At 52.8% G+C, this 12214-nt stretch overlaps 4 protein-coding genes across 4 annotated transcripts; 2 read left to right on the forward strand and 2 right to left on the reverse strand.

The window, feature by feature from the left end:
- Positions 1-2013: 2013 nt before the first annotated feature.
- On the forward strand, positions 2014-4455 carry K489DRAFT_321356 (uncharacterized protein; the record flags this gene model as incomplete). Its single annotated transcript, XM_033601542.1, has 6 exons — positions 2014-2519; positions 2745-3157; positions 3227-3414; positions 3505-3522; positions 3568-3816; positions 3874-4455. Coding segments are annotated over 6 exons (1956 nt in total), but the record flags the coding sequence as incomplete, so codon positions are not given.
- Positions 4456-5393: 938 nt separating this feature from the next.
- K489DRAFT_321439 (uncharacterized protein) lies at positions 5394-5675 on the forward strand (the record flags this gene model as incomplete). The annotated part of the gene is made up of 1 exon (XM_033601549.1): positions 5394-5675. One exon carries the CDS (start codon positions 5394-5396, stop codon positions 5673-5675), a length of 282 nt encoding a protein of 93 aa, XP_033458828.1.
- An 818-nt stretch (positions 5676-6493) lies between these two features.
- K489DRAFT_308148 (uncharacterized protein) lies at positions 6494-8044 on the reverse strand (the record flags this gene model as incomplete). Its single annotated transcript, XM_033600609.1, has 1 exon — positions 6494-8044. A coding segment is annotated over one exon (1551 nt), but the record flags the coding sequence as incomplete, so codon positions are not given.
- Positions 8045-9013: 969 nt separating this feature from the next.
- Positions 9014-11508, reverse strand: K489DRAFT_341152 (uncharacterized protein). The gene is made up of 3 exons (XM_033602276.1): positions 10908-11508; positions 9614-10849; positions 9014-9554 (listed from the first exon to the last, which is right to left on the reverse strand). Exons 1-3 carry the CDS (start codon positions 11309-11311, stop codon positions 9080-9082), a joined length of 2115 nt encoding a protein of 704 aa, XP_033458830.1. The 5' UTR covers positions 11312-11508; the 3' UTR covers positions 9014-9079.
- Between the last annotated feature and the right edge of the window lie 706 nt (positions 11509-12214).

The raw sequence follows: 12214 nt of genomic DNA on the forward strand, positions 1-12214 counted from the left end.
TCACCTAACAAGATATAGCACAATGACAGTGTTGGACAAAATGCATACCGAAAAGCACTCGCAACGTACAGGACCTTGGCACCACCGATGACAGGGACAAATCCCTTTCCAAGCTTCATTACTATTATTACAGCACTTTCACAATTCTCCGGGCCGTGTCCTCCTCCACGCCAAAAGATGCATATCCAAGGGAGTGGGAAAATGATTTGGAACTCTTACCACTGATGAAACCGTATTCGGTATGTGCATGCCGGCGACGACCACCAATCAGCAGGCCCCGATCCTGAAACCCAAGGGTGCAATTCTTAACGATCGCGGATGACCTCTGTAATGTCTCTTAATATAATTCTGCCCGCGTTACAGCTCCACGGTTCTTATGCCAGGATTTGCGTCTTGCCCTGATTAGCGGCCCGCCAGCCACAACGCCAACAAGGCCGAGAACGTTCCCTCCATGGCAGCTTTCCTTCTCGACGTGGGAATAATTTGACGTGATATCAGCCATCGGCCCCGAAAGATGAAGGAGCGGTATTCCGATGGGACGGGAGTAGGCCTCGACGTGTCGGTCACGACATTGCGCCTCAACGTCGTCTCTGTATTGTCCCCGCACAGGCTGTCACTCTGTTGTGGTAGTTCTTGGTCGTGGTTCTGGTGTGCGGTTCCTATCGCTGTCTCGCTTCCTCGTCGGACCTTGCATCGGGTCTTGTCCGGCAAATCATTCCTTGTAACGTACAAGACAGATGTGACCCCGGATCGACATGCTTCGATCTTGATAACATCAAGATTGGCGGAACGTGGCGCTGTTGAAGACGACAACCTTCTCACGGGTGAGGAAAGTTGATCGCAGATCGACCTGGACGCGACAGCAGACTTCCCGCCGACTTCGACGACAATAGCACCATTGCTGGCTAGCAAACACATCTGATTCGACTGTGTCGAAGTTCTGCCACATCTTCCTCTCAAAGCCTGAATATCGACGGTCGAAACCTTGTTGGGTACTACTCCTCTCTCTAGTCAGGCGGATCTCTCGCCTACTCCGCCGCAACACCACCGCCACGAGATCACGGCGCACATCGTGCAACAACCAAGTTCAAGCAGTCCAGATCTCCATTACCCCAACTTCTTGAGCTGGTCTCCCAACATAGCCGTGTATCATCTGTGAAATTCAGCGTGCGCTGCCTCGATTTAGGTTGGCTTAGGAAGGAACCAGCGAGTCAACGTCACATCCTTCCTCATCGGCCGTCCGTCCCTTCGTCATTGTCAAGTCGAGCCGACTCTACACTTGGCTATCTCTGTGTCGGCCACTGCATTCGGCCGCTGCATATTGTGCTGCTGTGCACTTGCCGGTCAGGCGTTGTGATCGTTTGATGCTTTCTTCATCACCATATCGTCATCCTTGTCACCATTACCAACATCACCACTCTCACCATCGTCACCCTTCCTCTTAACTATTAGCATCATCGGCATCACCGCCACCGTCATCTTTGTCATCATCAATTATAAACCGCCGATCGGTGCTTTGCGCCTGACGCTTGACGAATATTCTAAAAAGCAAGGTTCACTTTCGACATAACGACCAAAAAACCTCACGAGCACAAAAGTACTGTACGATCAACTCACTGCATTTTCTAGCCTAAACTTGTCATTCGAGCCTCGCTGACAGCCCTCGAGAGCTTGTATATTCTTCCCGGGACCTTCACGCTGCTCTACCCGCAACATACGTCGCACTCTCCAGACTTCAGCTCGAAACGGCGGCGCGCTTACTAGCCGCGCCCCTCCATCACGCTGGCAGACGCAAATCAGCGGTATGCTGCAGCGCAGCCGGATCGGCATGGCGACTTGACCGACCAGGATGCAAATTCTTCCCGGCCCGAGACGGCCGATTCCTCGAGGCATAGCTCCGTCAGCAGTCCTAATACGAAGCGGAGAGAGGAAGTTTCCCAATCAAGTAGGAAGCCTGCCAAGAAAGCCAGGACAAGTACATCCAAGCTAAGCAGTGCGGATGGCGAGACAGATCCATCTGCTGCTGCTGCTGCGAAAGGCGCCTCGCCTCCCAAGGCCAAACGAGTCCGAACTGGTTGTCTGACGTGTAGAGAACGCCATCTCAAATGTGATGAAGGTGTTCCTGTTTGTGCCAACTGCCTGAAAAGCAATCGCGACTGCAAGCGCGGCGTCAAGCTCAATTTCATCGACATCTGGACCGAGGCGCCCGCTGTGAACGCCCTCGTCGAGGGTACGCCATTGGAGTTCCACGACGAATCCCGCGCCGTGGCCAGTGAGTACAAAGGTGGGACTGAACGCTATCGTCACTTCGCTCCGAGTACTACCGAGCCTTCACGGCAACCACAATCCTCCCACGTATCTCTTGCTGGCGACCTCGTTACGAGACCTTTTCGCCACTCGTCGGATGGCGTCTCTCTACAGCAAATGCACGGAGGCAATCCTTGGTTACCTCACCACCCCCGCAACAATTTCAATCCTCACCACGTCACCCCTCCCACATTACCTCTTGCGCATAGAACGTCTGATCCACGCTCAATCCTCTTGAGCGACTCATATCGAAAGCAGTCCTCTTCGCAGTCCTCTCAACAATCTCAACAATCCTACTATGCTGAGTCGGGTACTAGCAGCAACCTGGCAGGCCCAGAGTCAATCGGTGGCCATAGCAATGCGACTGCTTACTCTGAAGTAGAGAATCAACATCCACCTCGTGAGGCACGCCATGTGCCGAACAATAACTTGAATAGGCCATCGCCGCCTCCCGCAGGGGAGCCTCCTGTGCTCACTTCTGCCAATGAGATGCTGTACATGCAAATTTTCACAGAAGAAGTCGCTCTGTGGATGGACGCCCTGGATCCCTCCGGTAAATACTTTACTCTCTTTATACCGCGTATGGCCCTTCGGGTGCCGATGATGCGCGAAGCGATACTCGCCTGTGGCGCTGAACATTTGGGATTGGTGAATCCCGCACACTACCCCGAGTCAAATTCTCTAGAACACTACCACGTCGCGACGAGACTTCTTCTCGAGCACCTGGGTCGCGGTGCGGAAACGAATCAAACCCGAGGAAATCCAAGGGAGGAAAAGCAAAAGCAAAAGGAGGCAGCAATAACTGCTGTGCTTCTCAATGTCTACGAGCTGATGAGAGCGAACGGGGCTCGTATCGACCTAGTGAAATCGGAAACTTCGGCCGATCACGTCACTATGGCGCACAGTAAGAACCCCCAAGGGCATCCTGGACACCAACGGACTAATCACGTCGCAGGAGCTCGCGCCCTGATAAATTCGCTTGGATGGAATTACAAGACCCCGGACGTTGGTGGTGCATGCTTTTGGCTTAACATTGGATTTGAAATACTCAGCTGCCTCCATTTTGGATGGCGGATGGAATGGAAGACAGATAGTTGGGGCCTTGATGTGCCACGCCATGAGTACAGAATTGGAGGAGATGTGCAAGTCCGACTGAATCCATCTGGCGGTAGATATACAGGACAAGGTCCCTACGAGATGGATTCCTCCGCCGATGTGGAAGATGACGCTAATGTTTCCTTCTTCGACTGGTCAATGGAGACGCGCCCGCATAGGGAAACCATCTGGGCGAGGCGCATGCTCTACGTCCTTGCCAAATTGTGCGACTACCGTGCTGACTTCGCAGAATTCGCCGACGCGGTCAGCAAGGAGCGAAAACCTTTGAATCCTCGCTCGGAATGCTTTCAAATGTCTTTGCGCCTCGCTGAAGCCTGGACTAAGCTTTGGGACATGAATGAGCTGTGGTTCAAGAACCGCCCAGATTACATCCGGCAGACGGCCATCGTCCGTGTCGAGCATCTCCTGCCGGCCCCCGGCTTTCCACCTGCTACGGCCAATTCCACTCAGCCACAACGAGCGCGCTCGAAGTTTCCGGAGGTGTGGTACATCGGAAGCGTCGCAGTCGTGTCGACATTATTCCACTACACCGCGAAATTGCTATTGACGCAATCACACCCCTCCGTGATGGCCAATGAGGGCTCAACCCTAGCCGAGCACGAACAAATCACAAGGAGCTTGAAAGAGGACGAAAGGTACAGTGCAGGCATGATCTGCGCGATCACAGCTCATGTCAAGGACCGCGGCGTCGCATCCATCGCCATCCAAGCCCTGCATCATGCCGCAAGAACCCTCACGGACCTCGAAGAACAAACCGAAGTATTTGCTGTCTTCGAACGCATCGCCCGCAACACGGGATGGCGCATCGAGTGGATTTACGCTGAGCTACGGCAACGCTGGGGTTGGACCACGCCGTCCCAGCGGACCTCACCACTCGCTCTGAGGTTTGCGCCATCGGCGCCGGCTGCGGCTGCGACCGCTGCATCCGCTACTGCTGCACTTCCATCGAGGACCCTGCTTCCGCCGCCGATGGCGACTTCCTCATCGTCCCCGTCCTCATCCTTGCCGCCGTCGCTTTTCAGATCAACATGATATGCCACGATGGGACGTATCTTGGAGGAATCCTAGGAGTCAGATGCTCAGGATAGGTAATGAATCCATCATACTCATTCCTTACTCATCGTGATGTGCATCTTGATTGAATGTTTAATGACCGGATAGTCTTCCTCCCCGATGACTTCGTATGCTCTTTGCTCGCTATCCACCTGGAAGGACAGAGTCATATTGGACGTAGATCTCATGAAGTCGTCGAAGTGCCCGGTCCAGCGTGAAGTGAAGTGAAATGTATGCTGACTGGTGTGGGTTTGACAAGCTGTACACGTAGACTAACAACGCAGAGACCTAGAGGTAATTTCACGCGGCATTGGCAGTTATCAGAGCACATTTTAGGTTTAAGCATTGCTCTGATTTTACTGACTGGATGAAAGCCATACCTCCACAATATAAATGAATTTCCTCCTGTCAAAATCCGACTCTGGACCGTCGGGCCTCAGCTCCGAAGTGATCACAATGATGTGGGGCTAGCCTGCGACCGCCGCCAAAGAAAGAGCTCGGGCAGCCTACAGGGTTTCCAATCCTTGGTTAGGCCGTTTCGGCGATCCGACGTTGATTGCGCGGCCTACAATTCCAGCACAACACACTTCTCAAACCTTACGTCTGCTGCGAGACAATAACAACAACATTGAGCATCGCACTGTGCGACTGACAGTCACATATCTAATCCTTTCTGCAAGCTGTCCCAGCACAGCCCTGATCATCCCCGACCTTTCCCCGTTCACCCCCACCACCACTACCACCACCACCACCACAACAGCAAAAAGATGAACGTCCGCATCGAACGCGACCGCCTCCTCAAAGAAGCCCTCGGCGACCGCCTCGCCGGTCCCACTCGGACATGGTACCAATACCTCTCGGGCGAGATCCCCAAGCCAGCACCCCTCGCACCGCAGGATGCCGCTGCGAAACCCTTCATGAAGGAGTACTTTGCCTCCATGCTGGACAACACGGATCCTCCGGAAGTCTTCAAGCCCAGCGCCGTGGCGCAGATGCTTACGGACGCGCAACTCAAGGAGTGCGGCTATGATAAGTGGGAGGATGCGCTTCCTGCGGTGTATGAGCTGGCGTTCGAGATGAGGACGTTTGGGGACTGTGAGATCCTCAGGAAGGGCAAGGTTGTTCCTGAGGATGTTGGTGTGGAGGAGATTGATGGGCCGATTCGGATTCGGAGGAAGGCGGATGATGATGATTGGTGATCTGCTTTCTTTCTTCTTGGGTGGACTGGAGTAAGAGGACGAAAGGAGGAGAGGCCCGCAGGAGAGGTCGGAGGAGGTGCCGAGGAGGATTACTGATATGACGATACTGGGCTCATGATGGACGATATTCTCTGAATACACTTGCTGGCGTCAACTTGCAACTACAATAAGATTGCGGAGGAAAATCAACTTGGAATCACAACAAGATTGTGGAGGAAAATCAACTTGATCCTGCGGAATGGTCGATTCTGGCCACGACGGATTAAGCACACGGAACCCGACCGAACACGCACACACTTCCGACCCAACTGACTTTGAAGAAGACATCAAGAACGTATACAACTCCGCCGCAAAGACGGAAAACCACACATCACACAAACACCATCAATCAATACGCATAATATGAACACAAAAACACATGGCCGTCATAATCCTCATTCCTCCCCTTTCGGCGGGACGACCTCCAAACCCCTCAGCAGCGGCCTCTTAGGTCCATACCCACCCTCAGCTCTCTGCGGCGGGATCGCCATGCCAATCTCAATATCGGGATGATCCAGCATGGCAAAAGTCTGCTTCTCCAAACCCGGGAGGACGACGTTCTGCTGTGCCACCGAGGACTCACTAGTGTCCTCATCGTCGCTACTACGGCCACTGCGACCGCTGTCGTCTGCACTGGCGACTTGCTGCTTCGGACCATCTGCCTCCTTGAATTGCGCCGTGGCAAAGTCCTCGGGCAGACAGAATAAATCGCTCGTGGTGCCCATCAGCGCAGTAGCAGCGGCCTCCTGCTTCTTCGCCTCGATCGCATTTGCTGAAGTACATCCGCCGATTTCGCGGCGGAAAACAGGAAGGTACTGTTCTGTCAATTCATTGACGGCGATGCGCAGGTGGGATTTTCCCGTGTGGGCCAGCCATGGTAGAGAGCCGAGATCAGGGAGGAAGCCGTTGAAAGGAAGGAACTTGTGAAGAGGCGGTGTTTTTCCTGAAGTGGAGGTTTGGGCTTCTGATGTCGATTCTTGGGGTTTGGGCGTTGGATTCGTGTCTTCAGAAAGGAAGTCTTGTTTCTCTTCGCTAGCCTTTGAACCCGATTTTTTCGACGGTGTCGCCTTTGCGGATTTCGGTGGCGGTCGGAGGAATTCTTCTGGCACTTGCGCTAATTCGCCGTGAAGCGTGACGAGGCTGTCTGCGGGATGGAGGATGCTCCAGCCTCTCGCTCGTGTCAATTCAAGGAGATATTCCGACCACGCTGGTTCTCCAGCCGAAACCAATTTCTTCTGTGGTTTCGTGAGACCTCTTTGTGTGGCCTCTAGTCGTCGCTGTAGGAAATCGTGAAATGTCGCCCATTTATCGCCGAAGACCAGTGTGGCTCCGATGGACGAAGTCTGGTAAAGGAATGGCGCGTTGGCTTTTGGATCTGCGGCCTTCGCGTTAACAGTAGCCGACTCTCGCATATCGCCAACGGTCGGAGCCTGCAGTGTGGATTTTCCGTCAATGAGCGTAGAGGGCCGATCTAGGGAAATACCCATGATGTCCCCGGCCTCCCACCATTTCTCCGAATGCCGGTATTGTAGAATTGAGTAATATAAATGTTGAAAGAATAAAGGACTGAGCTCCGCCTGAGACGAGAGTACTAGTACATGATGAAATTGTGGATCGGATGGGTAGAAAGATTCGACGAATCGTAGCGCTGACTGATCACCAGTCAGGAGGCGTGAAGGAATACGGTGATTCAAGGTGAGCATGTTTGATTGCGAGGCTGGCCAAGATTCCGATGGTGGCCATGTAAGTCCATTCAACCACTGCATCGCAAATGACTCAACGACCGGTGGAAGCTCTACCACAAGTCGCGGCGCTTTGAGGCCGGAGTAATCTGCCGTCTTCAGGCTTTTCAGCAATCTGATCAGGCTGCCCGAGCTCTTTCGCGGCGATTGTACAAGAATATCGATGGTAGGCTTGAACCAATTCTCTAGACTGTCTGCATCGAGGCGCGTCATCCACAGGAAATCCTCATATCTCTTCTCCGGGATCGCGATAAGTGTTTTGGCATAATCTTCCGCCCGCTGTCGCATGGCAGTTGTGAAGAAGCTTTCTTCTTGTTTCCCGCCATCGACAACGATGGCCTGAGGATTCACAAATTCGTTAATCTGTTTGAATGCGGCAAGAGTCGAGAGCTCCGCCCGCTTGGCTGTGCTGTATTCCGCAAAGTCCGCCCGACCGTCGTGAAACATGACATGACAATCTTGCTGCTTGAAGCCATTGACGCTTAGAATCTCCGGTATTGAAAGCGCATTCCGCCCGAGGACCGCCATATGTACTTCGCTCTTGTTCACTCGACCCGCCTCGCATGCCAGTGGCATGAGGTTGGCTACACTCTTCAAGGACGATGCTGCGAAGAGAACCCTCCCACTCGCTGCACCAAACGGTGCCCGACCCAGTTTGTCCAGCGAAGAGGCCAGGCGAGGATGTCGAACCTTGCCGTTGAAATAATGATCCACATCACTGGTCTCGTCTGTGGGCGGCAGGGTTCCAGTAGTCTCCTTCTTTGGCGGTAATGTCGCCGGCCGGCTCGCAGGTGCCAATCGCGGAGCCTGTGCTGGCGCTCGTTCCAGTGAGGTGAAACTCGACATATCCGGTAACCTTGACAGATCCGGCATCTTGGGCATCCTCTCCATCGATCCGTGCTGGAACAGCCCGTATAGGAACAGCACAACCAGTGCGACCAGCGCTAACCTCCGTTTGCTCCGCCATCTCCATGGCAAGATCCATGACAGTGGTGATACAGGCTGCACCCTCGGACGGAAGTCATCGTCGCGCTTCCCGTGCTCTTCGTCACTGCTCAGCATGCGGTGGTGGTGATATGCGGTGTTGGGCGACCATTCGTGAGACGCTGTTCCGGCCCGCGGGCGGACAATGCCTCCTAGCATGGTGAGTTCCACATTGATGGACGGCGAAGTCCAATGCTTCGAGCTAATGGAGAGGTCGCGAACTCGTCCTGGTGAAAGCCGTAGGATGCTCGATCGTAAGGAAACACCTAATATGATTGACAGTTAAAAAGAGCGATTGGCCAGAGAAGTGAATGATCATGCAGGTTCAAGTGCGTTTTGCGCACGCGATAGAAATCGCTCCGCTTCCCTCGTGCTGGTAGGATCGGGGTACAGTACCTCTGAGCTGGACTACATTGAGACTGAGTCCTCGGCTTGTCCCCAGAAACGTTGCAACGGAGCGCACCGCCCCGCAACCGGGGTACGGGGTAAACGCACCGTGACGCGACAAATTGTGCTGATGGCGCAGCGTCATTCTTGACCCAAACATGACCAGTACCAATAGAGTATCTTCACGTCCATCATAAACATCGTTTGAATACATCTATATATTGTAAGGAATACTGATGGCCCAGTGCTATGCTAAACATTGCTTTCGTCTGAACCTGTCTTCCGGATTCGAGCCAAAAAAGTAGTCTTCTTGGGTTTCAATTCTGCTCTGCCAACCGATACGCCATCATAATGAGTAGCAGAATATGAGACAATCTCGACAGCGCCATGTTTACTCGCTTGGAGAGCGAACGTACCGCTGACGAAACCGACAGTTGCTTTGGAGAGGTACTCTGGCAGAGGATCCTTGCCGTCGGCGTCCCCGATGCGGACCTCTTCACTCAATTTCGCGGTGCGACTTGCGCGAAGAATGGTCGAGAAGTCGTTGGAAAATGCTGCACCATTGGTCATCATCGCGATGAAGCCGGCGACGGCTACAAGCATTGTTATTCCGAGCGCGATGCCGTAGGTGAGCCACAAGTTTGATGCGGAATAGTCATATTGATTGCGGTAAATGTTCTGGGTGATGTTCACTTTGGCTGGCGCGATAAGGGAGGAGGTATTGGGTCTGAAATCTGCTGTCAGCATTCTCCACTTCCGGAAATTTCGTTTCTAGTATCAACTCACTGAAGGTTGGGAGAGCTCAGCAAGCTTATCGTAATATTCTCAAACAGCTTTTCTAAGGTAACTTTGAGTGACAGATTGGCCCGCGGCTGAATCGAGTCATGCATGGTAGACAATTGTGGGTTGTCTGACCCGCTGGAGGCCCATCGTGCATTCTGCGTCAGAAACGCCAGCTCCGGAGTATCAAGAAGGACAGATTGCATGACACTCGTGCGCTCGAATGCGCCTTGGCCGTACCGAGTTTTCATGGGATCGACCACATAGCCTACGAAGATTTTGCCAAACGCGTCCATTACGGCCTGGAAGCTCAATTTCTCGAGTAGTGTTGGGTCAACCACACACTTTTCGAATCGCGCGTTCATGGTAGCACACGACGTGTTTGTATCCAGATAGTCAAAGGCTGACAAGGTAGTCACCGGAGTACTGGTCGTTCCGGCTTGTGGCGAGAAGCTGATTTGCTGCTCACCGTTGACGTAGGTGAAGTTTGTTGCATAGGTCGTGTTCTGTAGCTCGCACTGGACAAAAGTTGAGTTGCTCCAGTCGGTCCTGTTGAGTCGAGCAGAGCACGATGCAGGGGTATCATATGCGAGATTTGGAATCACAGCGAAGTATATCGTTGCGGCCTGCGTCGCATTGACGTAGTCTTCAGGCCCAACAGCAGAGAAATCCAAGGGACCGACCGTGCCCACATTCATTGGCCATCTGTTGCCAGCGCTTGAAGGCTTGTGAAATGGCAAAGCAGTATTGCTGGGCGCTTGATCTACCATCACGCTCATTGCTGAATCAAAGCCTGGAGTGGCGGTCCATGAAAGAAAGCTGTATGGTCCAGCACAACCCGTTCCGTCACGGAAGGCTTGTAGGATGTTATCAAGCATTTGTGCGCGAAGCGTTGAGTTGACGTCTGCGCACTTGATTGAAGGCGCGCGGAAGCTCGACGTCCAACTCACGTTCAAAGATGGCGGGTGAATGGGGAGCAACTTTCCTTGAGCAGCTACAGAGTTTGCAATCCTCTCCACGACATATGATGGACCGTTATAGACAGATGCGTTTTGCGTCCAAGCAGTGTCGTGCTGATCTCGACGAATTTTCAAGCCATAACCGGTCTGCGGAGCTGCCAGCAGCTTCAGGCTCTTGAAGTCTACACTTGGTACATATACGAGCGATGTTGGAGGAGGAGAGATTGGAACGTTAACGACTGTCAAGGTAGCTGGTGAAATTATTGCAGCGATGGGCAGACACCTGAGAGCCTCGTTAGCTTATTTACGTGGTAATGGGAACAGGCAAAATATGCCCTTACCAGCTGATGACCGCGAGAATGAGAAGCAAAGGATATTTCCACCAGATATGCACCCGCAAGAAAGACCAAACGTTTTCCAATACAGAGTGTAGCCTGTCAAGTGTCGAGAGTCGCGTTTCAGTTCCTCTTTTGCCAACTGCTCGCCAGAAGCATTGGATGTAAGAAGCCGAGACCGTGACCGCCAGGCATGCGCGAAAGAGAAAAGCCAACGCAACTCCAATCGTCATATTCTGCGTCTGCGAGGTGAATGTGATTTGACCGAAATGAATCTCATCCGACAGTGCTGGAGTTCCCGCAAGAGATTGATTGAAAACATGATGTGCCACGGCAAAGCCGATCGCACCAAGAAAAGAAGAAACAATCAGTACCGGAGCATGCCAATCAATGCTTCGCCTGGAATGCATGATGCCGAATCAATAACGCTCAACCAAAGGAAAACACAGAAAATGAGAATGAATTTATCATTAAGATGAGCAAACTGTGTGAAGTCATTTTGTCGCTCGGCCGTGAGTGTGGCCCGGGCAGATCGCATTCACTCAAGAGAAATCAATGTGCTCCAAGCTGACGATCCTTCATAGCAGCGGCAGCGGCGCAGTTCGCCAGATGACTAGACGTGAGCTTTGCTATGTCAGTGTTCATGTCTGGCAGTATCTAGGTAGCTCGGTACCTGAAGTCGCTGCATCGACAGTTTAGCGTGGAGAGGGTCCAACGCCAACAAACCGCCCAAGGGCTGATGGGCGGCTAAATTCGCCCACCCATTGGACCGCTTGGACTTTCGCGCTGCCCTTGGTACAAGCAAGATTTCGGCAACATTCTCGGCTTCCGATATTTACCCTCTGGATGCGTAGATGGGAGAGGCAGACCAATGAGCAGTCTTCCATGGGAAATGTTGCGTGAGCTATAGCTGGAACAATACGTTTTTGCTGCAACCCAGGACTTGATGAGACGCTCGGAGAAAATCCTCCAGCCTTGAAATAGCAACATTGGATGGCTAAATGCTAGGAAACCGTGCACCGCGCCGTCTTTCGGTATGGCGAGACATCACGACCAGCAGCCCCAAGATTTGAATGCTGCCCGCGCGAATGAGCGCTCAGATTTGTACGGAGTGTGCTGATAGTCTCAGATTTGCAATTACTTACAACACGACAAGCGATGTGGGTAAGGTTGACGCTGTGTCAGCGAAACATTTGTACATCCCTGTATGTCGTTGTACAACTCAACTTAAATCGAACTTCAGGTCACACCCGAAAGTACCTGGGGAGCGTAGCCACTGAATCATGGACGGCCCAAGCTGGAATGTGCTCCCT

This window comes from Dissoconium aciculare, assembly GCF_010015565.1.
Source record: "Dissoconium aciculare CBS 342.82 unplaced genomic scaffold K489scaffold_8, whole genome shotgun sequence".
In the NCBI taxonomy this organism is placed as follows: Eukaryota; Fungi; Ascomycota; class Dothideomycetes; order Mycosphaerellales; family Dissoconiaceae; genus Dissoconium; species Dissoconium aciculare.

What these genes read in the sequence shown, in the direction of transcription:
- K489DRAFT_341152 (XM_033602276.1), bottom strand. Translation starts at nt 11,311, where the DNA reads ATGCATTCCAGGCGAAGCATTGATTGGCATGCTCCGGTACTGATTGTT. An exon ending in ATTCTCGCGGTCATCAGCTG is followed by an intron (nt 10,850 to 10,907) that starts GTAAGGGCATAT and finishes CGAGGCTCTCAG; the next exon opens with GTGTCTGCCCATCGCTGCAA. An exon ending in CTGAGCTCTCCCAACCTTCA is followed by an intron (nt 9,555 to 9,613) that starts GTGAGTTGATAC and finishes AGCAGATTTCAG; the next exon opens with ACCCAATACCTCCTCCCTTA.